Source organism: Paroedura picta, chromosome 8 (genome assembly GCF_049243985.1).
Source record: "Paroedura picta isolate Pp20150507F chromosome 8, Ppicta_v3.0, whole genome shotgun sequence".
Classification (NCBI taxonomy): Eukaryota; Metazoa; Chordata; class Lepidosauria; order Squamata; family Gekkonidae; genus Paroedura; species Paroedura picta.
Window position 1 is genome coordinate 29,829,230 of NC_135376.1, and position 27,701 is coordinate 29,856,930.

At 43.6% G+C, this 27,701-nt stretch overlaps 1 protein-coding gene across 1 annotated transcript in view; it reads right to left on the reverse strand.

The window, feature by feature from the left end:
- The window catches only part of LOC143843187 (guanylate cyclase soluble subunit beta-2-like), a 32,958-nt gene extending 13,814 nt beyond the window's left edge, over positions 1-19,144 (reverse strand). Inside the window, exons 1-6 of the mRNA XM_077348881.1 lie at positions 13,593-19,144; positions 9,635-9,708; positions 6,337-6,431; positions 4,317-4,477; positions 3,518-3,617; positions 1,431-1,651 (exon numbers count right to left, since the gene is read on the reverse strand). Of these exons, the coding sequence (XP_077204996.1) occupies positions 1,431-1,651; positions 3,518-3,617; positions 4,317-4,477; positions 6,337-6,431; positions 9,635-9,708; positions 13,593-13,595 (654 nt within the window). The 5' untranslated portion in view covers positions 13,596-19,144. The remainder of the gene's footprint in view (positions 1-1,430; positions 1,652-3,517; positions 3,618-4,316; positions 4,478-6,336; positions 6,432-9,634; positions 9,709-13,592) is intronic.
- Positions 19,145-27,701: the final 8,557 nt, after the last annotated feature.

Here is a 27,701-nt window from a genome sequence, read left to right on the forward strand (position 1 = left end):
AGAACAAACCCAACACAGTCATAAAAAATGTTTAATATTTTTTAAAATGAGAAATATGCTAAGCATGGGAGCTGCCCCAAAGAAAGAAATATAACAGTAATGAAAAGCACAGGGGGTTTCAGTTCTTTCAACTATTCTTCAATAGTTACTCAAAGGCCCCATTGAGCTCAGTGAACCTACTTCCCAAGTGCCCATACGTAGGAATACACTGAACATTTAGTCAGACATTTTCGTAACCCATGGTTTGACTCTAATGGGAAATGTCCACTCACTGAAATGACAGTGGGAGTGGGGTGAGGACATTGAACTCCACTGAAGGGAATATCCCTTTTATCAATGGTGATTCCCCATAGGCTCCAGTTCCCAATGAAGGATCCCCAACACAGTGTCCATCAAGTGTTTTTAGAAAGTGGGCAGAGGCAGGTGGGTCTTTTGCCCAGCAAGGTGAAGTCACTTTGTGGCTGTGCCCACCACCGTGGTTCAAAATTCCAAAGATGCTCACAGGCTTTAAAGATGCCTGTCCTAGTGTATGCAGATATCTGGAATTCTAGAGTCCCCTGCAGGTCAGGGACTCTTAACTTTAAATGATTTATGTTCTCATGCAGTTCCTCCAAGAGGCTAAGGGAGCCTCCTCAACTGGCTTGAAGGGAAGGATGACATTAATTTGCTTCCAGAATCTCCATAACTGTTGAGACTGGTTTTCTATAGCTGTCCTGGTGGAACATGTGGAGCTATGGAAAAGCTTGTGCATTTTTAAATTTGAGTTCAGTGTACCTTGGAGGCCAACACAATTCTTGGGGTATAAACTTTCATAAATCAAACTCCTTTCATCAGATAACAAAGGAAGCTTTGATTAATGAAAGCTTTCCTTTCTCTTGCCCCCCCCCCCCCAATCCATCTTCTTGGTTTCTAAGATAGTACTGGATTCAAAATGAGCTGATTTTTTTTTAATGGGGGGAAAGCCCTCCGGTGACACAGGGGAGGAAATAGCTGCCATGTGCGACTGGGGCAGGGAAAATGGTGCCAACGTGGATACGGTCTAGATTTCCCCTTCCACATGAGCATCCACCCTGGCTCTGCTGCAATCCAAAAAGGCCAAAGTTATGCTACTTTAGCCAAAATTGCAGAAAAGCCAGGGGGTAACTGAGCTTACACAAATGCACCTTGGTACCAAGTAGAAGCTCATTGCATGACGTCAGGACAGTTACATATGCTCAGCCTCACCTACCTCAAAGGGATGTAGTGAGGGTAAAAAGGAGAAGAGAACAATGTAAACAGATTTGAATCCCCATTCAGAAGAAATGTGGGCTATATATAAAGTAAACAAACACAGTAGAGACATTTTAGTAGGTCCTTCTCCTCTCTTGGTTTTACATCACCTGCCTTCTGTACTGAAATTTTCATTAAAAAAAGAAAAAAGAACACAGTACCTCTTTATCAAGCTGCTTTTCAGTCTGCTTTCCAAAACTTGAAAGGTGATGTGAAGAGGAAGCAAATTTATTTCTCCTCTTGTATGAAAACACGGGCTTTTGTGTTACAAGGAATACAATGTGTTCTTTTTTCCCTGTTCTTTCTTCTTCTTCTGTTTGATTTACTATTTCCATGGAAATCTCAATGTTGAAAAAATCCAAGGCAGCTGCACCAATGATTCCTGAAACAAAAGCAGAACCCAAACATTGTACCGTCCCTAAGTTGTCATCCCTTAAAAATGCACATCTGTTATATGGCAGAATACAAACATAATGCTTTGGCACAAATACAGAGGCACGGGTCCCTTCAGAAGTATGTCTGAGCAAGTCATCTTTAGTGGAGACCTTTCCCACAAAATCTTGCCATTGGCTTGAATCCAAAGGAGCATTTCCACTGATGAATGGACTGAAACTCCAGTGACAATATTTTGGGCTGCATTGGGAGCGGGAGCTGAGAAATTTGTGGTCTGCAGCTGGAAATGCTCTACTGGATCCAAGCCTTTGTCCTCAGTCTGTCATGTCAAACTGTCTTTTTAATGGGTTCCTCTTTAGAATGGTATATTAACATTGGGAACTTACCTGTGTGAAACCTGGTCTATGCGTACAGCAAAATAACATAATGGTAGAATTGTCTGTACCGCAGCTTTGATCACATATTCATAGAAACTCCCTATGAATAATAAATCAGCACGCCAGGAAGCAAATCTCTGTCCTAGACTTGTGCATGCTGTGGTCATTTCCCCCTTAAAGGGAATGTTTATTTTTCTGAGTACAATGCTGCAATACCACCCCCAACAAATATACAAATATGAATTTTTGAAGACCAAGTAGATTTGTGAAATTTAATTGTGTAACCTATCAGTAAAAATAAAGCAATGGATTTTGATAGAAAGGACTGTTTGTTTTCTTCATCTATGAGTTTAACTAGGAATACACAGTTCAGCCTACTATTTCCAGGGCTGAGAGAGCAGTTCAAAGCAAGTAAATGGGCAGAGAGCAGCAAAAGACAAGCAAGGTGTCTTCCCCACGCCCTTCGAGTCAGGTCTGATGATGCCTGGGCAGCCTTTCGCTTGAGCCTATAGCAGGAGCAGATGATCAACTAGCGCTGACGAGAAAACTCACAGAAGGCTTCCATCACCATGAAGCCTGAAAAGACGACAGGAAGACCTTTACAAGATAAAAACTGGAGTTAGTTCCTGTGCTCAGGCTATGAATGTTGTCTGGGATCCACAACTGACCCTCCCCTCCCAATATTTAAAGGTAAAGGTAAAGGTATCCCCTGTGCAAGCACCGAGTCATGTCTGACCCTTGGGGTGACGCCCTCTATCGTTTTCATGGCAGACTCAATACGGGGTGGTTTGCCAGTGCCTTCCCCAGTCATGACCGTTTACCCCCCAGCAAGCTGGGTACTCATTTTACCGACCTCGGAAGGATGGAAGGCTGAGTCAACCTTGAGCCGGCTGCTGGGATCGAACTCCCAACCTCATGAGCAAAGCTTTCAGGCGGCTGCCTTACCACTCTGCGCCACAAGAGGCTCTCCCAATATTTAAAGGAGACTAAAAAGCTGTTGTAGGAGGAGGGGGTTGTACGAACAGGGATGTGGCCCTGAGAAAGGGATTTTTTTTGGGGGGGGAGTTGTGATCAGGGAAACAGTTCAAGGGAATTGTTTAAAATCCCACCCTCCCCACGCTGCATCAGTCCCACCCAGCTGCTGTTGCTTTCAAGGCTAAATTAGGTACTGGATAAGCCATTCCCTTATCCCCAATACAGCATTGGGCCATGAGTAACCACATGTGGGGTAGTTCTTTTCTTTCTGTTTAGAACCCTAAAGGTTCTGCCCCAATGGCTGCCCCCGCAGTTCTGAGAATACCAGCAAGGCCTGATGCAACCACCTATACTTTACACATAAGCACACCTTATCCCAGTGGTTCTCAACCTGTGACTACCTTAAAGTAAATTAAGAACGCTGGTAAGAGGAAAAGATGTTAGACAGATCTAATCACTAAGGATTGCACCTTTTAAATGTTGCCTTTAGGTAAATGACATACCTGGAACAATATGGCAGAGGCCTCTTCTGTCTGAGTAATAATGCAAATGCATTGACCCGTCTTCATTCTTTTCTACCCTGAATGAAGGTGCGTTCATTTCCTGAAAAACACACCATATGATCAGAATGAACACCCCATATTTTAAAGTTCATTGCAACCCTACTGAATATTTCCTCCATTTTGCCTCGCACCTAGCTTTTTCTCCCCCCTCCCTCAAAAAAAGTGTGTTTTGTGTTCTTAAAAAAAAAAAAAAGTAGAACCAATTTAGAGTCCAGGGGCACCTTTAAACCCAGCAAAGTTTTCTTCAAGGAATGATCTTGGGTGCCCATTATTCTCTTAATACGGATGTATTTATTGAACTCAAGATGGAGATTTGACAAAGGAGCAGGGAAATAAGGAGATAACCAGTAGGAAGGAAGTCCTTGAAAGCAGCATGTTGGCAGAGTTTAAATATGCAAGAAAGCGAAGCATTGGCTGCCTGAAGAACAAACAGCTTTACTGAGGACAGAGAAACAAGGAGACATCATACAGTCCTCCCAGCAACTAGAACTGTGCAACAATGTTGTATGGAAGCCCCCTCCCAATCCTCTGCAATTGGGGGGGGGCATGGAGCAACACCTCCAAGTGGAAGCAAGTGGAACCAACCACAGCTGGCTTCAAATGCGACACAGAGTAAAACGGACTTCTGTGGCCAATTATTTCAGACCCAGGCAGAAAGCAACATACTACTTTGAGGAAACTAGCATGACAGCATGCATTATTTGTTCAGATCCCCTGTACAAAGATTACATTCACTTGCCTGGTAAGAAAGACTCAGATAGCTGTGCAGGGCATCCAGGTTTTCTATGAATTCATAGAGATTTCCTCCCAGTGTCCGCAGCATATGATCATAACCTGACCGCTTGCAGAATTCAAAGAAGTATTCTCCAAATTGCTTCAGCACCATATCTGGAGGAACATCTGGTGAAATGAACATACATTAACGCCACAGACCCAATAGGCTTTGGTGATACAAACTCAACCTGATTTATATGCAGTCGTGATCTACCAGCCCTTCTGCTGGGTAGCCCTGTTGGTCTGAAGTAGCAGGACAGGATTTGAGTCCAAAGGCACCTTTAAGACCAACAAAGTTTTATTCAAGGCGTGAGCTTTCATGTGCATGCACACTTCTTAAGAAATGTACTACTTACGTTCACACAAAAGCTCACACCTTGAATAAAATTTTGTTGGTCTTAAAGGTGCCTTTGGACTCAAGTCCTTCTGCCTTTGGACTCAAGTCCTACCAGTCCTTCTGCCATTAATTGCAATGGGAAGGGGATTCTAACATTGAAATCCACTAGATCATCCAGAAAAGTGACACGTTGATTTAAGATGGGAGTATTTGGATTTAAACCAATCTGCAGCCTAGATTGATTCTCTGAAAGGAGTCAGAAATGATGGAGGAAAGACAAGTACTGCCATAGTCCCTTGGATATAAATGCCTATAAACAATAATAGTGTACAGTGAATCAATCTAATCTGAACACGCAATGCATACATGCTGAAAATGCATAATTTCTATCATGTGCATCACAGGAATACCTGTCCCCCAGAACCAAGACTGGCCACAGCTTCCCATTATCTGTATGTGTGGTAGTACAACAGCATTTCTTGTCAGGAAGCAAAGCTTTCCATTGGTGGGGGGGGGAACTTCCCCAGGGGAAAAGGGTTAGACAGAAACTTTCCCGACTATAGTTGGGCAGAGAGGGGGGACCATCCAACCAAATTAGGACTTTGTGGCTCTCTTCCTCCACCCTTCCTGGCTGTCTCTTATTAATGGCATCAAAAGACAAGGAATGGCATCCTAAGATGACCAGCATGTTGCACACTCTCAGTAATTTGGGCAATGGAGCTCAGTGAACCTACTTCCCAAGTGTCTACACTTTAAAGCTATGCTGTGAATCTGTCCCTTGGACTTGCCACTTGTGGCTCTGCTTGGCCAGGTTTTATTAGCTCCACTGCTAACGCACAGGCCTGGAGAATTGTATCAGTTTAGATTCAAGGAGCAGCCTGGTAGGTTGGCTGCACTAAAAAAAAAAAAAAGACCAACAACCCCAAAAGCAATCTTGGCACCTTGTATTGCCTTTCCCGCTTTTCGTCTCAAGACATCTCACAAAGTTATTCTTACGACAACTTCAGACAGGTGGCCCTGGATATGCACAGGCTGCTCTTGGCAAGATGGAGGAAGGGCGGAATATATACATGTTAAGCACTCAAGTCTTTGACAGCAGCCTTCTGCCAGTGCCCCAGTTCAAAGGGAAGATGGGTGGACACTATGGGATAGGACATCTTCTGAGGTGGAACAAAGAATGTGTGATTTCTTTCCCACACCTATTCTTCTGCCATTTCAATGCCTTCGTTTCAGGCACTCCCAGACACTTGGCTGATTATTTTTATGCACATCACATGTGGATCTTAATGAGCTGTTTTGACTGCTGTTGGTGATTGAGGAACTAATGCTTCTTAATAACTGTTCCATTGCTTAATAACTGTTTTATTGCTTTGTGTTTATTATTAAGTTAACTCATAGGCCTGGCAAACCACTAGGATGAGAGGGGTAGGACATAAATCTGTTAAATAAATAAATGAAATATTATCCTAAAAGACAGGCGTTAAATGCCAAGACTAAGTGTTGGTACCAAAAACAAGTCTTGGTTTCACTGCAGCCAGATGTTAAAATGCTGTTTGATTTCTAATGCGGCATCTGATGTATTTTCCTCCCAATCAGCTACAAAAATCCACAAGGCTCAGATACTGCATTTATTCCAAACAACACATACCCAACATTTTGCATGTCTTGTCAATTAGCTGCATTGTGATCTCATCACTGTAAACTTCAAAGGTCAGAAATGTATCCTGTACTCCAGTTTGGACTCTGTAATAGAAATAAAGGTTTCAGGACATTGCCGTACACATCACAGTTCTGTGGTTCAATCTCCTGCGTTTCAGATTCTCTACTTTAGATAGACGTCACCTGAGATAGGACATCTGTGCTTTTACTGTTTTTGAATTGGACAAAGAATCAAAGGATGATTTTTCCTCTTCCTTGGTGAAGAAGTGTCCTTATGAAAACCTCAGTTGTAGAAATATGGTGATAGTACCACGGAATTCCTATATTGTTCCCTGTTGAAAGAAGCAGCTATATCTCTACAGCTAGTGAGAACATGTGTAGGGATGGTCATGGACTGGCTGACGAACTGAAGTTCTTCACAAATTTTGGCTGATTCGTGGTCCATGAAGCAATGTTGATGAACCAAAGACCCAGCATGAACTTCCACAAATTTTGGTGGGTTCATAAAGAGTTGAAAGCAGAGGCTCACCCTGCTGCTCAGCTGTTCAGAAATCCCTGCTTTGTGCTTCCCACAAAAAGCTGTGAAGGGCAGAGAGCAGGAGGTGCATGCCCATCCCTAGAGATATCTACCAATGAATCATATTGTTTTTGTTGTTGTTGTTGTTGTTGTTGTTGTTATTACTGTTTGTATTTATAGCCCGCAACTTCCCTAAGGCTCGTGGCAGGTAACAGCATTATAACAAAATAGCTACCAATAACACAACAGCAAAATATTTAACTCTGGTTATTTAATAATTATTATTACATGTCTGCTAGATATGTACTATGACCAGCTGGTACTGACAGCAGTTTGGCATCTGTTATTACTAAATTCTCTTTATCTGGACATATATAAAGAAGTCAGAATGAGAGCCCCACATGGGTCTGGCTGTCATATGCCTGCTGGCAGACTGCTCCCTCATTGCATAACAGATGCAAGTAAATTTTGATGGGTAATGCAGTGTGTAGGCATGGCACATCTTTTGGAAAATGTGGACCTCATTTAAAGTCCATTACAGTCCAAGGAACACCTCTGATCAGCTTTTCTGAAGCAAACAAAACAGACCAAGAGGGTGAGAGAATAATGTTTTTCTGTTCCCGTGAATGACTCTTCTTCGGGCTGGTGGTTGTAATTTCTTCCAAAGGTGATGTGGCTTCATTCCTGTGCAATGACTTTTTAGGCACAACACCAGAAAGTAACATGCCTGTCACAAATGCCTTCAACCAACACAATGCAGCCCTAAATTGTTTTGCGTAACAAATCAGGTCATTAGCCTAGGGCCACATCCCCTTGTAGGGCAAGGCAGTCTTTCTCCTTTTTGTGCACATGTCTCCATATTGCTTTAGAATCATCCCCGGTGATGGCAACTCATTCCTCAGCACATCATATTCCTTCTGTCTCTCTAGATTTTGCTGAAGCATTCCTTGCCTAAAGGCATTTGCAATAGGCTCGGCCATAATAAGAACTGGGTGTCCCAAGATGTTCCTGATGGGGTAGCAGACCTAAAAAGGCTGTGATTCTTTGACTTCTTTCAACTGGGCTGATTCTGCACTTACTTTTTTTTTCTGCTGTCGATCCTTATGAATTCAGATCGATTTGAACCTGAATCTTTCTGCTCCCCTCCCCAACTTGAAACAGAAACCCATCTGCACTTGAGCAGGAGGCTGCTCTTCTGAAAGGAGTGAGTGGGCGGGTGAGTGGGAGGGCTGGGTGGGGAGAGCTGAGCCGAGCTGAGCCAGCAGCAGCCTCTCACAGAATGAGGCAAATCTCTGCTGCGAGAAGTGTGGGTTCTGGAGCACAGTCACCTTAAACCTTTAAAAAAGTAAATCTTGGGAGGAAAATCTTGCAACCCAGAACTAGGAAGTCTTAGAACTGGTGCCCAGCCAATCAGGGACAGACTGCTTCTCTACATCGGCAGGGAGGACATTATTCCGGGAAAACACAGATCTGCACTTTAATACTGGGAGCCCTCAAAGCGGCTTGATCAATTATACTGAGTTTTCTCCACTCCTGGATATTGCGGGGAAAAGATAGGGTCACCATGGCCCAATCAGATTGGTTGCAGATGGGAAATTTAAATTGCCCAAAAACAACATGGAAATCACATTCAGTGTAGATGGCAGGGGTTGAATTGACGTTGAATTGGAATAAAAGCTCTGTGCAGATTCAGCTCTGTTCCTCTGTAATGGCTATTTTTTTTTCTTACAGTCAGAATGCTACACTGTACCTTTGCAACATGCCCCTTCACCCAAGAATGCTTTCCTAATGCTTCACAATGGTGTCTATTAGCCGTGGACACTGTAGGTGTATTTATAAATCCACCTTCTCCCTGTCCAATAGCTCTTCTTCATAGCATGATTTTGAAACAAAACTAGTTTCCTTAATTTTTTTAATTTACAAAATTTCTATCCTACTTTTCTGCCCTTATAAGGGCCACCAAAGCTGCTAATGTTTGTATATTGATAGCCCAGTTTCCTCCCCTATGGCAGGGGGGGGGGGAACTGTGGCTCTCCAGATGTGTATGGACTCCAGATGTGTATAGACTACACATGAAACCCTGCCAGCATGTGCAGATGTCAATGGACATCTGGAGAGCTACAGTTTGGCCACCCCTGCCCAATAAGGACCCAAAGTGATGTTCATAATTCTCTCCTCATTTTTATTCTCACAATAACAGTCCTGTTGGCCAAGGTCACCTAGACCGTTTATGCACTGGGAACTTCACTGCCCCAGCTCCTGCGCAGGAGCACAAATAGGAGGTAGATGAAGTGCACCAGGCCAAATGCTGCCCCACGTGGGTGCCAGAAGAGGTGGGGTAACCTGCCACGACTAAAACTCCAGCCTGCAGCCCAGCATGAAACCTCCAGTGCATAAACGGTCCTAGTGAGCTTCCATGGCAGACAGTCGATTCATATATGAGTTTCCCAGACTCTGGTCTGAAACACTAGCCACTATGCAACACTACTGTAATGACCAACTAGCAGGGGCTAGGGGGATCCCAAGGGCCTATGATGCTTTACCTGAGGATTGAGCTAGGACTGAGTGTGATGGACGGGGACTACTTTAATGCCATGCCTTCTCCCAAAGAGTACTATGGTCCTTTAAATGTCTCATCACTGGATCCAGGGGAGGACTCAGTTGCTTCCTGGTCACTGTATTATCCTTACAAGATGAAGTTTGGCTAGAAAGCCTTTGAGGACATTACAGCCCAGGAAGTCTATTATGACATTTTCTACAAATCCATTACCTTAATTTCTCCCATATTTCTTCACCATATTTTTCAACCACCAAAGACTTCAGGCAGGTATTTATGAAGCCATACTGCAAGAACCAATGTATGAAAAAGAAAGATAAAGATTATAAAACTTCATTACAGGAAATTGGAACATTTTTGTATTTCTGTTTATTGCATGAAACAGTAGCTGAATATTTTAAAAATAGATTTACCGATTGCATACTCAATGAACAGTTTACTATATAACTACAAGTACTTGCCAAATTCCTTTGATTTCTAGTGGCAACCCTCTTTTTTTTGTAATTTACATGTCAAATATTGACTTAATGAAGGTGTCTGTATTTCAAATGCAGAAGGGTTCAATCCCTGGCCTCTCTAATTAAAGGGCCTCAGATGAGGTGTAAAGAAAGACCTTTCTCCATCTAGTCAGCAGAGAGCTAAAGGAACCAATGATCTAAATCAATTAAAGGCAGTTTCATATATATATATATATATATATATATATATATATATATATATATATATATATATATATATATATATATATATATATATATATGCGCGTCTAGTCAAGGCTATATATATATATATATATATATATATATATATATATATATATATATATATATATATATATATATATATATATATATATATATATATATATATATGCGCGTCTAGTCAAGGCTATGGTCTTCCCAGTTGCAATGTATGGCTGTGAAAGTTGGAGTGTCAAAGCTGAGTGTCAAAGAATAGAGGCTTTTGAACTCTGGTGCTGGAGAAGACTCTTGCGAGTCCCTTGAACTGCAAGGCGAACAAACCGGTCAGTCTTAGAGGATATTAGCCCTGACTGCTCCTTAGAAGGCCAGATCCTGAAGATGAAACTCAAATACTTTGGCCATCTGATGAGAAGGAAGGGCTCCCTGGAGAAGAGCCTAATGCTGGGAGCGATCGAGGGCAAAAGAAGAAGGGGACGACAGAGAATGAGGTGGCTGGATGGAGTCACTGAAGCAGTTGGCACAAGCTTAAATGGACTCCAGGGAATGGTAGAGGACAGGAAGGCCTGGAGGATCATTGTCCATGGGGTTGCGATGGGTCGGACATGACTTCGCAATTAACAACAATGCATGTATATTCATCTGCTGTGTCTCTCTTCTGGCAGTGTGGGCTCACAAAGCAGGGTTGCACCACTGGAGGTGAGCGTTCAGGTTCCAGAGTGGAAAATCGAAACCAACTCATACCTAAAGAAGAAGCCCATACAGAGGATGTAGCCTCGTCTATTTTGCCATCGCAGTGGATCCCAGGCAAGATGTTAGCTGCCACATAGGAACTCCTTTAAACTTCAAAATGTTCTTCAGCATTCCAAATGAATTGCAGTCATCTGCTCTGGGGCTCATTGCACACATATTGGATAATGCACTTCTGATGTGCTTTTGCAACTGGGTTTTCCTATGCAAATCGGAAAAATCTGCTTCTACAGTGAGACTGGAAACAGGTCTGTATACTTCATGACTAGCCGCAGCTTGGGAAGCAGGAATTGGCAAAGACTCCTCCCAATCTGCTTGGCTCTATGATTCCTCTACAATCTGTTTACCTAGCAACAGCGATAGATGCAGCAGGAACATCCTCCCCCCCCCACCCCACCCCACAAGATCTATATTCTGGATATGGGCGTTGTAATTTGTTTCCAGTGTTTTGAGTCCAGGATATATGAAGTAGATCCAGCAGTTTGAGCAAGCTGGAGAGGAGGAGGAGGAGAGGAATGGGAAGGCGACTGTAAGCTGCTTTGAGCCTCCTTTGGGTAGGGAAAAGCGGCATATTCCTTCTTCCTCTTCTTCAAGCAAGAAACTCAATTATTCCCTTAAAGTCAGAATAAGGGAATTAGCCCTTTTAAGGACTGTAGGAGCATTCTCCCCAGCATGGTAGATTAGGATCTGGGAGACCCCGGTTTGAATCCTGATTTGGGCCGTGGAAGCTTGCTGGGTGTCTTTGGGCCAGTCACACACCCTTAGCCTAACCTACCTCATAGGGTTCTTGGAGGAGAAGAGAATAATGTCAGCCTATTTGGGTGCCCATTGGGGAGAAAGGCAGGATATAAGTAAAGGAAATAAATATTCCTTCTGGGTGCCTGTCATGGAGTGATGAACTTGCGACACTGTTCTAGATTCATGGGAAAAGGTTGGGTTGGGAAGGGAGGAAATGGTCCTGGGAAAGGGCCACCCTCACCCCTCCAGCCTGCCCTGGCCATGTCTGCTCTGGCCCCCAAGAGAGAGGGAAAGCCTGTGCCTGGCCCAATCCCAGGGCTGGATAGGGTGAATGGCTGTAAGATGGGGCCATGGAGAAGGCAGGGCTGGCAGCATGGTGAAGGGTGGGTCATGCGTGTTCTTGGCCATGCTAGGCACAGCAAGTCTGAGCCAAGTGGCTCCTCCTCCAGGTAATGGCAATGAGGACTCATATCTGCTCATCTCTTTGGGACAGGGTGGCCCTAGCATGGGGGGGGGTGGTCCCAGGATGGAGTGCCCCAGTGGGTGGAGTGCCCCCCACACACACCATTAGCCTACTAGGCTTTCTCCCTGTGGCCCTAATGTCCAACCCACCCTCATGGAAAATTAATATCCTCCATTGAAATGTCACAAGCAATGCCTCTGTTTAACCGTTTAATAACTGTCACCTCTGTGGTGCACATATAATTCTGCTGCTGGAGTCTCCCATCCATGTGTCTAGCCCAGGGAAGCATTTGCTTCAATAAGCCTGTTCAGTGACCTCACAAGGCTCCTTTTAGCTTCAGATTCTGTATCTAAATCATCCCCAGACTTCTGCTACCTCCCGCTGACAAATCCTCTATCAATATACTTGAAAGTCAGTCCATTTATTTTTACACGAACTCCCCTAGGTAAGCGCCCACTTTATCAGATCAATTTGGTCAATAAGCACTTGTCCAGCTATTCCCTCCCTTTCTTCAAGTGGGCTCAGAGAGAGAGGGAGGGAGGGAGGGAGGGAGGGAGGGAGGGAGAGGGGGAGAGGAAGCAACAGGTCAGCTTGGCAAATGAAGAAATAACATTGATTTCCTCCCCAATTTTGGTAGGTCCCCCTGATTCATCCACCAGTCATTAACTTAGCAGTGCTAAGCGGAGTTACATTTTTCTAAGTCTTTAAAAAATTATGTAGGTGTGCGTGTATTTGATTATATTCCACCGTTCTTAGCACAGCTAGCTCAGGGCGGATCACAACAATCATATAAAAAAAAACAAGCCCCCCTCCCCGCACACACCCCGGCCACAACTTCCCCACCCACGCCCGCCTCCCCTCCGGCTGAGAAGGCCGTGCCTGTGCCTGTGCTGAGGCTCGTGCCGTCTACGCTACGCGGTGCAGTTTCATGCGCCTGGCCCCTCTGCAGAAGTCTGCTGCTCCCCCTCAGCCGCCCAAATGCAGCCCGGAGCGGCGCGGGAGACGGCCTCCTGGCCAGGAGCGGTCGCTCTGCGGGGAGCGGAGGCGGCCTCGGCCCCTCAAGCACCGTGGGGGCAGCTACAGGTTACAGAGCCGGAAGGCCGCCGAACGCAATCCGCCCGGCTCTCCTTGGGCCGACTTCGCTGAGTACTCCGACGATGTTGGGAGGTTCTGTTATTCGGAAGCCCACCCCTGGGCACGCTTAGGAGTCGGACTGGCCGCGCTGCCGCTGGCCAGACGGGCCCCGACCCTCGAAGGTGCCCGCGTGAAAAGAAGCACGCTCGCCTTTCAGGGGCCCCAGACCCTTGTTTGCTCTTGCTACCCCCAGAGGAGCCCTCTGCATCACCCGTATTGACCTGCCGCCCTCCTGTCCCTTCCTCGCTCTAGGCTGGCACACACACACACACACACACACACACACACACACACACACACACACACACGGTCGATTTGCCTTTCAGCGCACGGCGCTTTAAAGCCACCCGAGCCTGAAGCTCGTGCGGTGCAGGAGAGCCTTACTCACCATCCTGGCGCGTCAAAGGATCGGATCGCGCAGCATCGTTTTCTTCCCTTCGCTCGGGACCGGCGCTCCGAGTGCCTGCCTACATGCCCCCGCGAACGGTAGCCCGCGATCTACAGGCATCCGAGGACTTGCTCCCTCCTGCAGACGGCCGAGGGCTTGGAAGCCCTGAAGGGATCGGCAGCTTCCCGGGGAGTTGGCGATCGGGCCGGGGTGTTTACAGCCCACATTGTCCCTGGACCTCAGAAGAACCCCGCTGCGGTGACATGGTCGGGCTGAGTCTCCCGGCTGCTGCAAGGTGACACCGGCCTGCCTCCGAGTCGCATTTCACCGCCGCGGATCTGACCCAAGCGCCGGGTTACGCCGGCGCGGGAACAGCGCCTCTCGCTGCGCCCACCATCAGTGCAGCGCGCCTAGCCCGCGGCGGGAAGCAGAGGTCGCTGTCCGAGGGTCGGTGGTGCTGAAGGGCCAACCCGCAGTGAACAGGTCGCTCCCGTTGGAGGCCAAACTGTGCGCTAGCCAAAGAAAGAATGTGGCATTTTTGTCAGCAGCAATCCAGCCTGGACGAACCTCAGCACACCTGAGTCCTCCTTAGAGCACCTCCCTGTGCCTTTAGTGGAATGGGAAGATCGCTTCTCCTCCTTAAACAGGGTGCGCTTGTCAAAAGACTTCCTGCCGAAGAGGCAGACAGGCTTGGAAGGATGCCAGACGTCTGAGCAATCGGTTTACAAACGGCCTCGGAGAATCCGATTTCCTTCCTTGATATTCCGTGGTCGCTAAGCAATTGCATCCACGTAGGACTGACTCCTGCAAGCCAAACGCCTGCAACTTCCCAAGATGATTCCTTCATCCTTTTCACCTGATCGCCTCCACGTGGATTCATTGTGTGCGTGGACTGCAGATGTGAGGAAAAGCTTGTCATCCAGTTCTACAATGCCTACCCGGTAAATATCTCCAAGCAGATGGGATGCGGGAACAAAATAAAAGGCTCCAACACAAAAGTCTGTTTAGCACTTCTGGAGTGTTTGAAATGTGGCCACAAAGCATGTGTGGATGGAAAAGAGTCAGCTCATTATCAAAGGCTACCTAATGGGTTGAATCCTACCAGCTGCTCTTCTTGATCTCACCCAGTCCCTCTACCCATGCATGGCTTTTCTCCACCTGGTCCTCACAAGCCCTGGCATACCCTGTTTTCTCCCTGGTAGGACTCAATAATTTGGGTGGGGGAGATTTGAACTAGGGATTTCTGGATTTAATTGAATAACGATTCTGCTCCTCTTCCCCATAAAATCCATAGTCCATTGCAGTCTTCAGAAACCCTCCCCCCCCAAAAAAAAACCCTTTCTGCAACTCCCAGTTGCATTGATGTGGACATACAAATTCACTGTGAAATTAAATAACTATTTACCTTGCTCAATTTTTTCTCCTGTTCATCTGAGAAGTTCACAGAGGACTGCATGGTCCTCCCCTCCTCTCCTTTATCCTCATAGCAATCCTCCAAAGGAAGCGGATCTGATGAAAAGGGATCTATAGGGATTTGAACCTAGTTCCCCCAGCTCAGCACTATAATCATGACAGCCCACGGACTTTCAGCACTGTTTCCATGAGGCCAGAGTTTCAAACCTTGTTGAGCCAGCAGGCCTTTCGGGATCCAGTAGTCAGGCATCAGGTTCTTACTTGCAGGCTTGCTTAACAAGGATGAACTAACAGGATGACGGTGGGAACAAAACTCCCTTTCATGCCACTCTTCCCACACAACCCATGGCTTGATGGTTATCCCTCCATCCCTGACTCTTATCCCCAGTTGTTAAAATAACATGGGGGAACTAGAATTCTAATCAGTCTTGGCTATCAGTCACGGGGCAATGAGTTCGACAACCAGCCAGAAATTGTTCTTCTTCCATGTTTTAAAACTGCATCTGGATTATGGATGGGCAAGGGAAGGCAGAGTGGGCTTGGATTTGACCAGGGATGAGAATGGTGAACTATCTTTTGAGACAATATTGATCTGGATTTGGGGCAGTTTTTGTGAAGATTGCTACATTTTTTTTATAGCCTTCCAGTTGCATTAATTGGTGCAGTGGTTAGGAGTGCGGACTTTTAATCTGGCATGCTGGGTTCGATTCTGCGCTCCCCCACATGCAGCCAGCTGGGTGACCTTGGGCTCACCATGACGCTGATAAAAATGTTTTGACTGAGCATTAATATCAAGGCTCTCTAAGCCTCACCCAACCAGAGGAAAGGGAAGGTGACTGTAAGCCACTTTGAGACACCTTTGGGTAGAGAAAAGTGGCATATAAGTACCAACTCTTCTTCTTCTTCTTAAAAACTCCCAACATTTTCTGTGGTGGCAAGCATAGATTTCAATTACTCAAAGTGCATAGCATTGCATGGGTATTAAACAGAAGAATGGTAGTGATCCTTGTGAGTAGAAATCATTGCACAAATTAATATGCAAATTGAACCACAACAAGCTTTAGGTTCCTATTAATTCATTTTTTTACTGTTTGGTTCATGTTTTCTCTTCCTCCTCTTATTTGACAGATAATACAAAATGTGCCATGCTTTTGTTTTTAAGCCCAAACTAGAAAGCTGAAAAACTAATATATTCCTTTTCATTTGATTAATAGACTGGCAAAGAAGATTACTCTTCAAAAAATACAAGACTTTAACAAACCTTAATTTTAAAAACACCCTGAGTTGTCTAGACATATTTCCCTTTCATCCAAAATATGTCCTTGTCCTGCATCCTCATATTTCCAAAACAAACTTTAAAAAAATGACCTGAATCTCATATTCCATATACACAGATAATCACACTTCAAAGGATTCATTAGGCATCAAAATTAATTTTTTCCATAAGTGATTTGTTTACTTCCTGTTGCTGACATTCTTAATTATTTTGTTACCCAAAAACATAAACATGAGGAAGGAGTGAGAAAGCTGGAATATCTGTCTTTCACATGTGGCATTTGCAATAGGCAAAATTATATATCACAGTAGATATGGGGTGGCAGCTGTGATTAATGTCATGCCTTGCTCCTTTCATGTCTGTAAAAAGGTTCTCCACATCAGAGACACTCTGTAATTCCTAAGTCTCGCATGAAGAGAAAATGCATTTACACCCAGTTTTTAGTGGCTGCATCAGAAACAGAAACTAAACTGGTTAATGTCATCATTTCAGAGCAACAGCAAAAATAACAACGAAACACCTGACAATCTCTCACACACATGCTAGGAGAAAAACATCCATGCATTGTAATGGTCCAGAATCTTTCCTGGTATTTCATTTTAATTATATTAGACCACTGTCTGTTTTATCACATTATACATTTTGCTATGTTTCCAGAAGGCTGCAGGGCTGCTATTGCCAGTCCACCAGTCTGGCACTGACATGCAGCTGGCTCTGGGTTTGCTTACATTGCAAAGGAGTTGTTCTTCAGACTCATGCAACCAAAACACACAATGTGTGATGCAAACACACACAGTTATGGGCATGACTGCAGTACTGATGCCTACAGTGTCACAGAAATACCAGTCCCGTATGACACCATCCATGACTGACGGAGGCACAGGCTGCACAGATCTCAGGTTTGCAGGATACATTATGTGACCATCTGAGAACTCAGGATACAAGCACAGTTTGTGGAATGTTTTGTTTTGCTGCAATTTGCATTTTCATAGGATCAAACCCTACATGACTAGGGGGGTTTGTAGATAAATTTAGGATAATTTTAGGCTACATTCATTTTTTTTTTAGATAAATAGATCTTTTTTAGGGGAGAACCATATTAGTAAAGGACATGTCCGCAGTTTAGAGATTAAGAATGTCTGCAGTTTTACCACTAGAGGGCATGCCTTTCAAATGTTAGATGCGGCATATTTTTAGCAAAATATTTTTGTTCCAAGTTTTTAAGAATTTGTTACAATGGAAGAATTTGTTACAATGGTATTAACTTAAACTCGGTTCATTAGATCATGGGAGAATGTTGCTATTCTTATGCATATGTTAAAATATATAAAAGTTTTCTGGTCTCAGGTTCCGAAGCATTGAACTCTGTCACCTTTTTGTAAAGCTACTGTTACTACTATATTTTAATAAACAGATTTTGATTTTAAAATTTGCAAGATTTAAGATACTGTTGCAGTAATCCAAACCATTATTATTTGCTAATTTCAGCTGAATATCATGCTGATATTAGTAAATCTTATTGTCAGGAGTCAGCCAGCTGCCTCTTCCTCTGAGGAAGGGGGAATAGAGGATTCAGGAGTTGCACCTGGGGAATGGCCACTGGAGCAGCTAGATTTAGAGGCCGAACCAGCAAAATAAGCATCAAGGGATGGCAGCTCAGGAAAGGTGATGGAATGCCAGGCTATTAGCACAGGGCTGCTTGATCTTGACTCATGACAATGAGTTGGTGCAAGACCAAGGTCTCAAAGAATGAAGAACCCCCTGGGTTTCAGTCATTAAGGTAATAAAAACCTTAAAATAAAAAGAGAAGTGGAATAAGCCATTTCTGGAAGCAACTTTCACAAACCACTCTTCTGTTTTCCAAGACTCTTGGTAAAACAGTATTGTCTGGACCTTGTTACTAACTGTGTTTATTCTTCAGAGAGAGCTTTTTCCTGATACTGAACTAGTTAGCTAATTCTGCTTACTTTATCACCTTGGAACTGCCTCTGGACTTCCTGGAAACTCCTGGACAGCGTTAAAGTGTCAGGCACTGACCTGAGCATGACAGCTGATTTATTACCTTGCCTGTGGGAGACTGTGTCAGCAACCCCCAGGCATAGCCTTGAATGTGACACTTATTCTAGAATTAATTAGCATTGATGGCTTTGATTGGTTAACAGTGCAATCCTCAATGGATGTACAGCCTTCTAAGATTACTGACTTCAGTAGACTTTGGAGACTGCAAAGCTGTTTAGGATTGCATTGTAGACCATAGACAACTAAGGCAGAATACATCCTGATCATTTGGAGGTCTCCAACTTAAAATCCCAAATTTCACACCATGAAAAAGGGGAAGAAATTATTTTCCCCGCTATTCTTTAACTACCTTTGTGGTATGTACACATTAAAGGTAAAGGTAAAGGTATCCCCTGTGCAAGCACCGGTGGTGAGGTAACTCTCATGCTGAGACTGGGCCCAAGCCAGCAAGCTCATGCTTGCTCTCTGTCTCTGCACAGTGCCTGGATGCACTTGAGGGGTCATGTCCTGAGGGTGAATGTTACTAGTTTCCCTAAAGACACTGTCCTTCCTCAAATGAACTTAATGTCGTGGTCCATCTCAGTGTGTAGAATTTGTACTGTATTCTTGCTGCATGTATTTCTTAAAAAGGTAAAGGTAAAGATATCCCCTGTGCAAGCACCGAGTCATGTCTGACCCTTGGGGTGACGCCCTCTAGCGTTTTCATGGCAGACTCAATACGGGGTGGTTTGCCAGTGCCTTCCCCAGTCATTACCACTTACCCCCCAGCAAGCTGGGTACTCATTTTACCCACCTCGGAAGGATGGAAGGCTGAGTCAACCCTGAGCCGGCTGCTGGGATCAAACTCCCAGCCTCATGGGCAGAGCTTCAGACTGCATTTCTGCTGCCTTACCACTCTGCGCCACAAGAGGCTCTTATGTACACATTAAGATGCTCTTAAAGGAAACTGCTCCATATTGAGTATCTTCTTCATAGCAGCTCAGGTTTTATATGATACCGAACAGACAGTATTTAAATGTCATTCAGGAAATCAGAAGGAGACTGAGGCTGTAATGAATTCAATGAAAAGGAACTACACCGTTGATTTCCCAATGTTACAAATAAGAGAAAAACAAAATCAGCAGGCCAAAATGATAAGTCTCACAGCCACTCTTGTTTGGTGTATAAATAATATAATTTCTGGGCAATCAAGTATTGATTGCAATCAAGTATTGAAATTATATGATTTATACACCAAATATATATGATTTATACACCAAATAAGAGTGGCTGTAAGACCATTTTGGACTGCTGATTTCATTTTTCTCTTTTGGGAGACTGAGGCTGGGAAGGGCAGCCACGATGGCTCTAGAAAAGATCCTTAAGTGTATCACTCAGGAGCAAGATCAAGTTAATCCATGCTAGAGTATTTTGCGTGTGAAAGTTGGACAGCTACCCTTTTGGGGAAAGGTGTGATAGAAGTCTAAAAATAAATAAGCAATGAAGAAAGTTGATTCATTTGAAATGTGGTATTGAAGGAGAGTTCTATGGATACCATGGATCACCACAAAGTCAAAGAAGTGGTGTGTAGATCGAATCAAGCCTGAATTCTTCCTAGAAGCTGAAATGGCTATACGGAGGCTACTGTTCTTCGGTCACATTATGAGAAGACTGTAAAAGACAATCATGCTAGGAAATGTTGAAGGCAGCAGGAAAAGAGGAAGATCCCACATGAGATGGATTGACTCAGTCGAGGATGCCATGGCCCTCGGTTATCTGCAAGACTGATAATGATAGCAGGTTTTGGGGGTCCTTAATTTACAGGGTTACCATAACTCAGAAGCGACGTCATCGCACTTAACACTCACACAAATGTAGCTAGACCAGAGAGCTGAGTGCATGATGGAGGAAAGGTATGATGATGTTGTTCAGTGCTGGACTTTGCATACCCTGTATTTATGCTATTCCAGAGGCACATGGGGAAGGGGGGAGCATTGCACAAGGAGGATCTGCCACACTGTCACCACTTCCGAGAGGCAGACAGGATCATGGGAGCTATTCATGGCACCACAGACAATTTTGCTTGTACAAGTGTATATCTCATTTCATTTCAGTCTGCTATGATTAAGTTGTTTTTATACCAACCTGCATTATAAACAGGAAAAGTTAGACCTAGCCATTAAGGTCTTCCTTAGGAACCAAGTACCCAAGTTGACTGCAAGACTGATTGCCTTGTCATGCCATCAAAACAAATAAAACTCAATGCTTTGGGTTGTTGTTGTTTTTTTGCTTCATTTGTTTTCCATGCCATGTATAAAGTTATGCTGATTACCACCGGTGCCTCCCTTAGGACTTGGGAGAGCCCTGGCCAAAATGTACTGGCATTCAGTACTTGGGAGTCCCATCACAGAAACAAGCCTGACAAAACAAATGAATGTAGGGTTGCCAGCCTCCAGGCGGGGCCTGGAGACTTCCCAAAATTAGATGATCACTTCCTCTGAAGAAAGTGGCTGCTCTGGAGTGTGTGGACTCCATGGGAGTCGACTCCCTCCCCCTCTCTCCTTTCTCCAGGCTCCATCCCCCATATCTCCAGGACTTTTGCTACCCAGCACTGGCAAATCTAATTACTGTTGAGCCTCATGAGTGGGCTTTAGAGTCTCATCTGCTGCAGCTGAGTAGGCATTATTCACCTCATTTGGGCTCCAAGGTTGCCCACACACAGCTGTTCTTTTCTTTGAACATAAACAAAATGCATTTCACAAGAGCTATTGCAAGATTCACATTTCAGATTCCCTGCTCACATTTAAGAACAAAACCTTCATTAAGATCTTTCATTAAGGGTCATGATGATCTATGGAGGCCCCATCTTAGGTCAATTCAAATGCAAAAGGAAGATTTCCTGTCCTCAGTCGTAGTGGTCTTGGCTCTGCGCTTTGATGTATGATTCAAGCCATGAGACATGTCCAGAAGCCTTAAGAGCCGTGGAAATAGGAAAGGAAGCAAAGACACTTTTACTTTGTCAAACCTTTGGATGGCACAAGGACCAAGGAGGCCTGAAATACTTGCCTGTTTTTAGTTGGACCCTGCTCTGCTTTTGTTGTCTGTTTGCAAACTTTTGTTGTCTGCTGCTTATTCTATTATGTTGTTTTTCTTTAAATTGTTTTATGGGTTTTATGGGGGGGGGTATGCTTATTGTTAGCCACTATAAGCCTTTATGGGAGTGGCGGGATAAAAATATAATTAACAACAACAACAACAACAACAATAATAATAATTCATGGTGCAAAACAGCCTTAGATTTGGGGCTGATTCCTTTTCTTTTTATCATGATTAATTATTGTCTGCTGTTGTAATCTAACGTTTTAATAGTCAATTCTGTTTCACTATTTCTTTTCTTTCAGTCACCTTGGGAATCAAATACATTCTAACAATGAAAACTGCACAATAGCTGCTGGGAATACAGGGCCAGGAGGCAGCTACCATTTCTACAGCTCTCACAGCCTTCCTTTGGCAAAACTGCTCCTTCCTGACTTCAGCAAATGAAACAGGAATGAATATAAAATCTTTCCTATTTTCCCTTTCACTTTATTTGTTGTCTGCCTAGACAACCAGAGTCCTAGTAGCCAGCCCCCCCACCCCCCGTCCCCAGCCACCAGCAGTGGGTGTGAGGGACCTTGGTTGTCAGATCCAAGTTGGGAAACTCCTGGAGATTTTGGGGTAGACCAGGACATCAATGGGGTCCAATGCCATAAAATCCCCCCTCCAAACTCTTCATTTTCTGCAAAGGAGCTGATCTCTTTAGCCTGGAGATAAGCTGCAATTCCAGGGATCCTCAGGTCCCATCTGGAGACTGGCATCCTTAGGTACTGATGTAAATAAACAGATCCTGTTTTTCTCTCTCCACCTACCCACCTTGTGTTCCTGCATTTATGTGATGGTAATAAACCATTCTGCTGGGAAGTACCCTCTGTGAAGCTGTAATAGTTACTCCTAAATCTCCCAACTATCCAAGTAATGCATAGTTTAAATATTTCAGTCCACAGCCCCCAATAACAGAGTGGGAAGACAATATTTCTTCCAAATGAGTTCCAGCAAGCTGTTCAGACGGAATACTGACAGCCACTCAGCCTTTATTGGAAACATTTAACTCCCAGGACAATTTCAGGCTGGCCTGTGTGACATCTTCTGTTCGCCTCCATATTACTCATTGTTGACACACACAGAGACAAACACATTCATCCAACTACCCTTTAAAGCTGCAACAGTAAAAACACACTGGATAATTATTTCTGATTCTTCAAGTTGATCCAATATTTGTTTCAAATGAGTAGCCGTGTTGGTCTGAAGTAGCACAATAAAATCAGAGTCCAGTAGCACCTTTAAGTTGCAATATTTGTTTGTTTGTTTGTTTATTAGATATCTTACCCACTACTATTGAAAGAATCGTAGTGGTTTACAATAAAAACAGAAGACCCCACATAAGTTAACCCATTAAGAGAAAGCATGCTCCAGCAATAAGAAAAAAATAAATAAATGTCACCCCATATTCTAGCTTACCCCCCCCCCCCCCAACCCATATCCTTACATTCAGGAATATAAACACATGTCACTGAACATAGTATATAAACTATTTTGGACCTCTTAAAGAACTGCACATCTAAAACATAAATTGTTATTTTTTCATTAGGATATGGGGAAGTGAAGAACCTCAGCATGATATAATGGCGCACATGATACCCACTCCAGGGGAGCCGATCTCTGTAGTTGGAAAATTAATTGAAATTCTGAGAGATCTCCAGGCCCCACCTGGAGGTTAGCGACCCTAGAAAGGAGGCCTTGCACTCAAATCCCCTGTCAGTGAGGAAGCTCAATAAGTGAACTTTAGTCACTGTTCTATTCCCAAGAGACCTTGAGCTCTGTTTCAATTTTTTGGTCACATTAGAATTATTGTGATAAAGCCAACTAGTCATTATCTAAGATTCTAGTCTGGTTTTGATGGTTATTAAAGGATCTGAAGACAAGAACGTCTCTTCATGTTTAATGTTAACCTCTGAGTGGGGCCTGAAGTCCTCTGAGAATTACAGATGATCTCTAGATGACAGGAATTGGTTCCTCTGGAGAAAATAGTTGCTGTGTAGATTGTATGTATGTATGTATGTATGTATGTATGTATGTATGTATGTATGTATGTATGTATGTATGTATGTATGTTTCTATTTATATCCTGCCGCTCCCAGCAAGCTGGCTTGCAGCAGGTCACACTAAAAACCCCAATAAAAATAAATTTTATCTCATTAAAACACCCATTTAAAAACCCTATGGCAGTGACAGTTCCAAATCCCATAGTGCTAGCTATTGTCTGATCACAGGGGAACCCTGAGTGCCAACCCATCACCCACAGTGATGGTTGGCTGGTAGTGACTACCAAATTCTAGATCTTTCCTTCTCCTCTGCCAGGGGGTATCAGATCTTCCTAGGCTGGCCTCAACCATAGTGTTAAAGTCCCTCTCATCTCCAAATCCCAAGGCTCCACACCAGATCTTCAGAAATTTCCCATTCTGGAATTGGCAGCCCTCCTCAGGTGACCCAGAGGAACAGATATATGTCATTTGGACAATGACTCTCCTGCCTCACCTGCAAATCATTAAAAAAAAACAAGTTATGTCCTCAAATCATTCAGAACTCTTCAGGATATATTCCCTGCTCTGGATTAATCCTTCAGAAGAATCACTCTAATTGAAAGCTGATTTACCACATACAAATCCCTCCCCCCAAAGATTATCGGGCCAAGACTCCACTAACAGAATTGATACAGGGTTGTTTGTTTATCTTGTTACTTTTCTTCAGGGATATCTGCAAAGGCCATTCAATTCTCCTACAATTCTTTCAGCTAGAAAATTACTAACTGTTGCTAGGTTTAGGTTTCATATTATTGTTTTATTTACCCCCACCCGCCCTCCGTCTTTAGTTATGGTAATAAAAACCATTTGTCAGGCTATGGTTACTATCCTGAAATCTCTAACTGTGGATTCATGGCAATTAAATTAATGAGATTATACTGGGTGAAATGACTGGAGGATTTTCAAGTCTAGTCATTGTGACATAAAGCTGAAAAAACAGCTTCTCTTTGGCCACCAGAAGTGTTCCTGGAATACCCTACTGACACAAATGGTGTTTAAGTGAAAACTTGAGCCAGCACTGAAAAGTGAGATGCAATCAGAACGAAGTGGGACAGAAGTGACTGAGAAAGTTAAACAAAAGTTCTAAATGTGAAACACACAAACTCACATGGGAAAGACAGGGAACACTTCTGCTTGTGTGGGAATAGGGACAGCTGATACCTGTGGATTTCCCACTTCAATTGCAGTCCAAATAAAACAAACTACTACAACTAAGAGCCTTAGATTATGAAGGAAAAGTTGCCAATGACTCACACCGAACTCTCGGTAACCCATTCCATGAATATTCCAGACAAGACATGAGCACAGGTAGTTTGCCATTGCCCTCCTCCATGTAGCAACCCCACAGTTCCTTGGTGGTCTTCCATCCAAGTGCCGACCACGGCAAACTCAGACCCTAATGAGCTTGTGCCAAACTGTAGTAATTGGGCAGTTCTCAAATTATGTGGGGACTCTAAATTTTAAAAAGGATATTAAAAATTACTGAATTGCCTTTTTTGGGAAATACTGTGGAGCCTCAGAATCTTATTTGTTTATTTTTCTATAAGCCCCCTCTCTTGACTTTTTTCAAGAGATAATTTTGTAGAGACTATTGGTAAGGTATGATAGTTACTTACATAAAAAGTGAAACCCCAGTTTTGACTCACAGATGAGGACACCCATTGAGAATTTAATTTTAACCTAGGTTAGTCATTTTATTCCCCTCTTTTTCTTAATTCAAGATTTTTCTGTAAACCTGTTTATTGCCTCAGAGCTGTCGAAACAATTTGTGTTACCGTGCTGAGCCCCATTTCGCAGATTTTTTATCTGCTTGCAAAATAGAGCTCTTCCGCCAAGCTTTTGGTTGAGGCTAATAAAACAGCACCATCAACTGTGGCCCCCAGAACACCCTCCCTATCATCAGATATGCCCATCAGAGGTTCAGTTCCATCCAGCAAACAGTTATGTACAGTTATAGAGTTAACAGTTTGAATGTTTATATGTTGTTGTAATATCTATGGTGTTGACACATGTTGAAGTTTCCGTTCTTGTACTGTGCCAATGTTACAATGAAGTCATGATGTAAACTGCCATGAGCCGCAAGGGAGGGCAGTATAAAAATGTAATAGTAAACAAATTAAATTAATTAAAAATATATATGGCAAAATCAAGATGCTCATTTTATTTTGTTTCCCTGGCCTGTCAACTCATTTTTTAAAATATAAATCTTTAGTGAAATCAATTCATTGTCCTTAGTTTTGCATGGTCCTCGGCATCACAAACATCCCTCTAATATTAAACACATTTGTATCAGCTTGTTTTACTATGTGTACAATGGCAGATAGAACACTTGAGTCCCTGAACGACTTCATGGAAGGCCAGTTCCTTGTGTTCTGATGCCTTCCAAGGCAGCCAAAAAATTCTTCCACTGAGGGCCAAGAAAGGACAAGCCAACCTTTTTCCCCAAGGCAATTCAGTTGGGTAAAAATAAAACAGACACTTAAGCGAGCAAGTCATTGCCAGATAGACTTAAAGGAGCTCAAAAGGGAGCAATGGGTTGAAAAAGATCATTGCAGACTATCGGGAGTGTAAACAATGACTTATTTTCTGACTTGCAGAATGCATTGGGGATTTCAGAAAGCAACTGATAAAAGGCCTCCCTTGCCTCCTCTGTATAATGTGAAAGGTTAAGCCTTGATGGGAGCCTGGCAGCTCAGAGAGCATGAAAGCAGGAAGCATGAAATATCCCAATTAACATAGCATTCTAAATTAAATTAGCACACAAGTGCTATGACTAAGGAAGCCAGCAGGTCACCAGCCTGTTCCACAAGCAACAGGTAAAGAGATCCTGCAGGTCACACAGGTGTGTCTCTAACCATCCATGGAGTCTGCGGTGTGGCACCTGTCTTATACACATCCCCTTTCTGCCTCCACCCACTGAATCCCTCCCCTGATTTTTGGTCTTGGGGTTAGAGGACCCTCCGAAACAGCACAAGGGCAAAGTAGAAAGAAACAAATCACTGAAAATCACCATCCCTTCTTCATCAATTAGAAATGTCATTCCACCACAGGAAATGCATGGTTGGAAACATTTTCTCCCTCATCCAGCTGAGGGACTGGGGTTGCTTTGGTCACACTACCTCAGTTAGGCCAATTCTGTCTTCAGCCCCCCCCCCCCTTTCTGGAATTACAAGTAGAGGATATATGTCAGATCTAAACATTTAGACAGAATTGAAATGGGTTATTAGATTCTCACACACACCCCCTCCCCGGGACTTTTTAATGCCTGTGCCTGAATTTTTTAATGCCTGTGACGATTTTAATTTGTGTGGAAAGCTGTGAATATGAAAGCAACGGTAATTTCTCTACAGTATTAAAACTGTTAAAAAGGAATTGATGGACCTCTTCAGGGTGGCATCCAGACATTTCAAATTCACATTCTTCTGTGGGGCTGTATTTATGGTTTCCTAATTCAGAATTTGCTGGTTCTGGATGCAGTTAATTTATCAATTGACAAAGTTCAGTATTGCGGATTTTTGAACATGCAAATTTTGTTCACCAAATGTGTCATTGCAAAAGGAACTTAAGATTCATCGTAGCATTTACACTATGTCTTTTAGCTTGACCTCAAACGTTCTTGTATAAAGTAACTCACAGTGTGTACATCTTGTGCATTCATGCCTGTTTGTATGTCTGTTTATAACAAAGAGCCAGTGAGCATTCACTTTGCAGATGAAATCAGGGACAGGAACCTCGATAAAAGTGGGGATGATATCACACATTCAGCTATACAGGCATTGAATTTTACAGGAGAATTAACCAATATACATATATATTTTTAAAATCAAGCTTATACTATAAAGAGAGTATGCATGCATTCACTGTAACTTGTGAACAGGGCTTCTATTGTGTTTGCTTAGTGCAGGGGAAATATATACCTCCAACTTCAAACTGCAGGAAATGTAGAAAGTGCAATGGAGTCCAGCTGCAATCTACCAGGCATGGCAAAGCATGCCAGTGAGAGCTTCATGTGGAACGAGCCAACCGGAACACACCATCCTGATGTCAGATAGCTGCCACTCACACCCACACCATGGGGAGGGAACAACAACTTCTATGTAAGCCCATTGACACGTGCCTTTTTTGCCCTGTGTCTGGTGCTGTTGGAGAGCAGTTATTTTCCACACAGAATTGTTGATGCATTCATGGACTTCCTAGCATCTCGCAGCAAAGGTATGGGAAGAATCACAGTAAACTTGAATG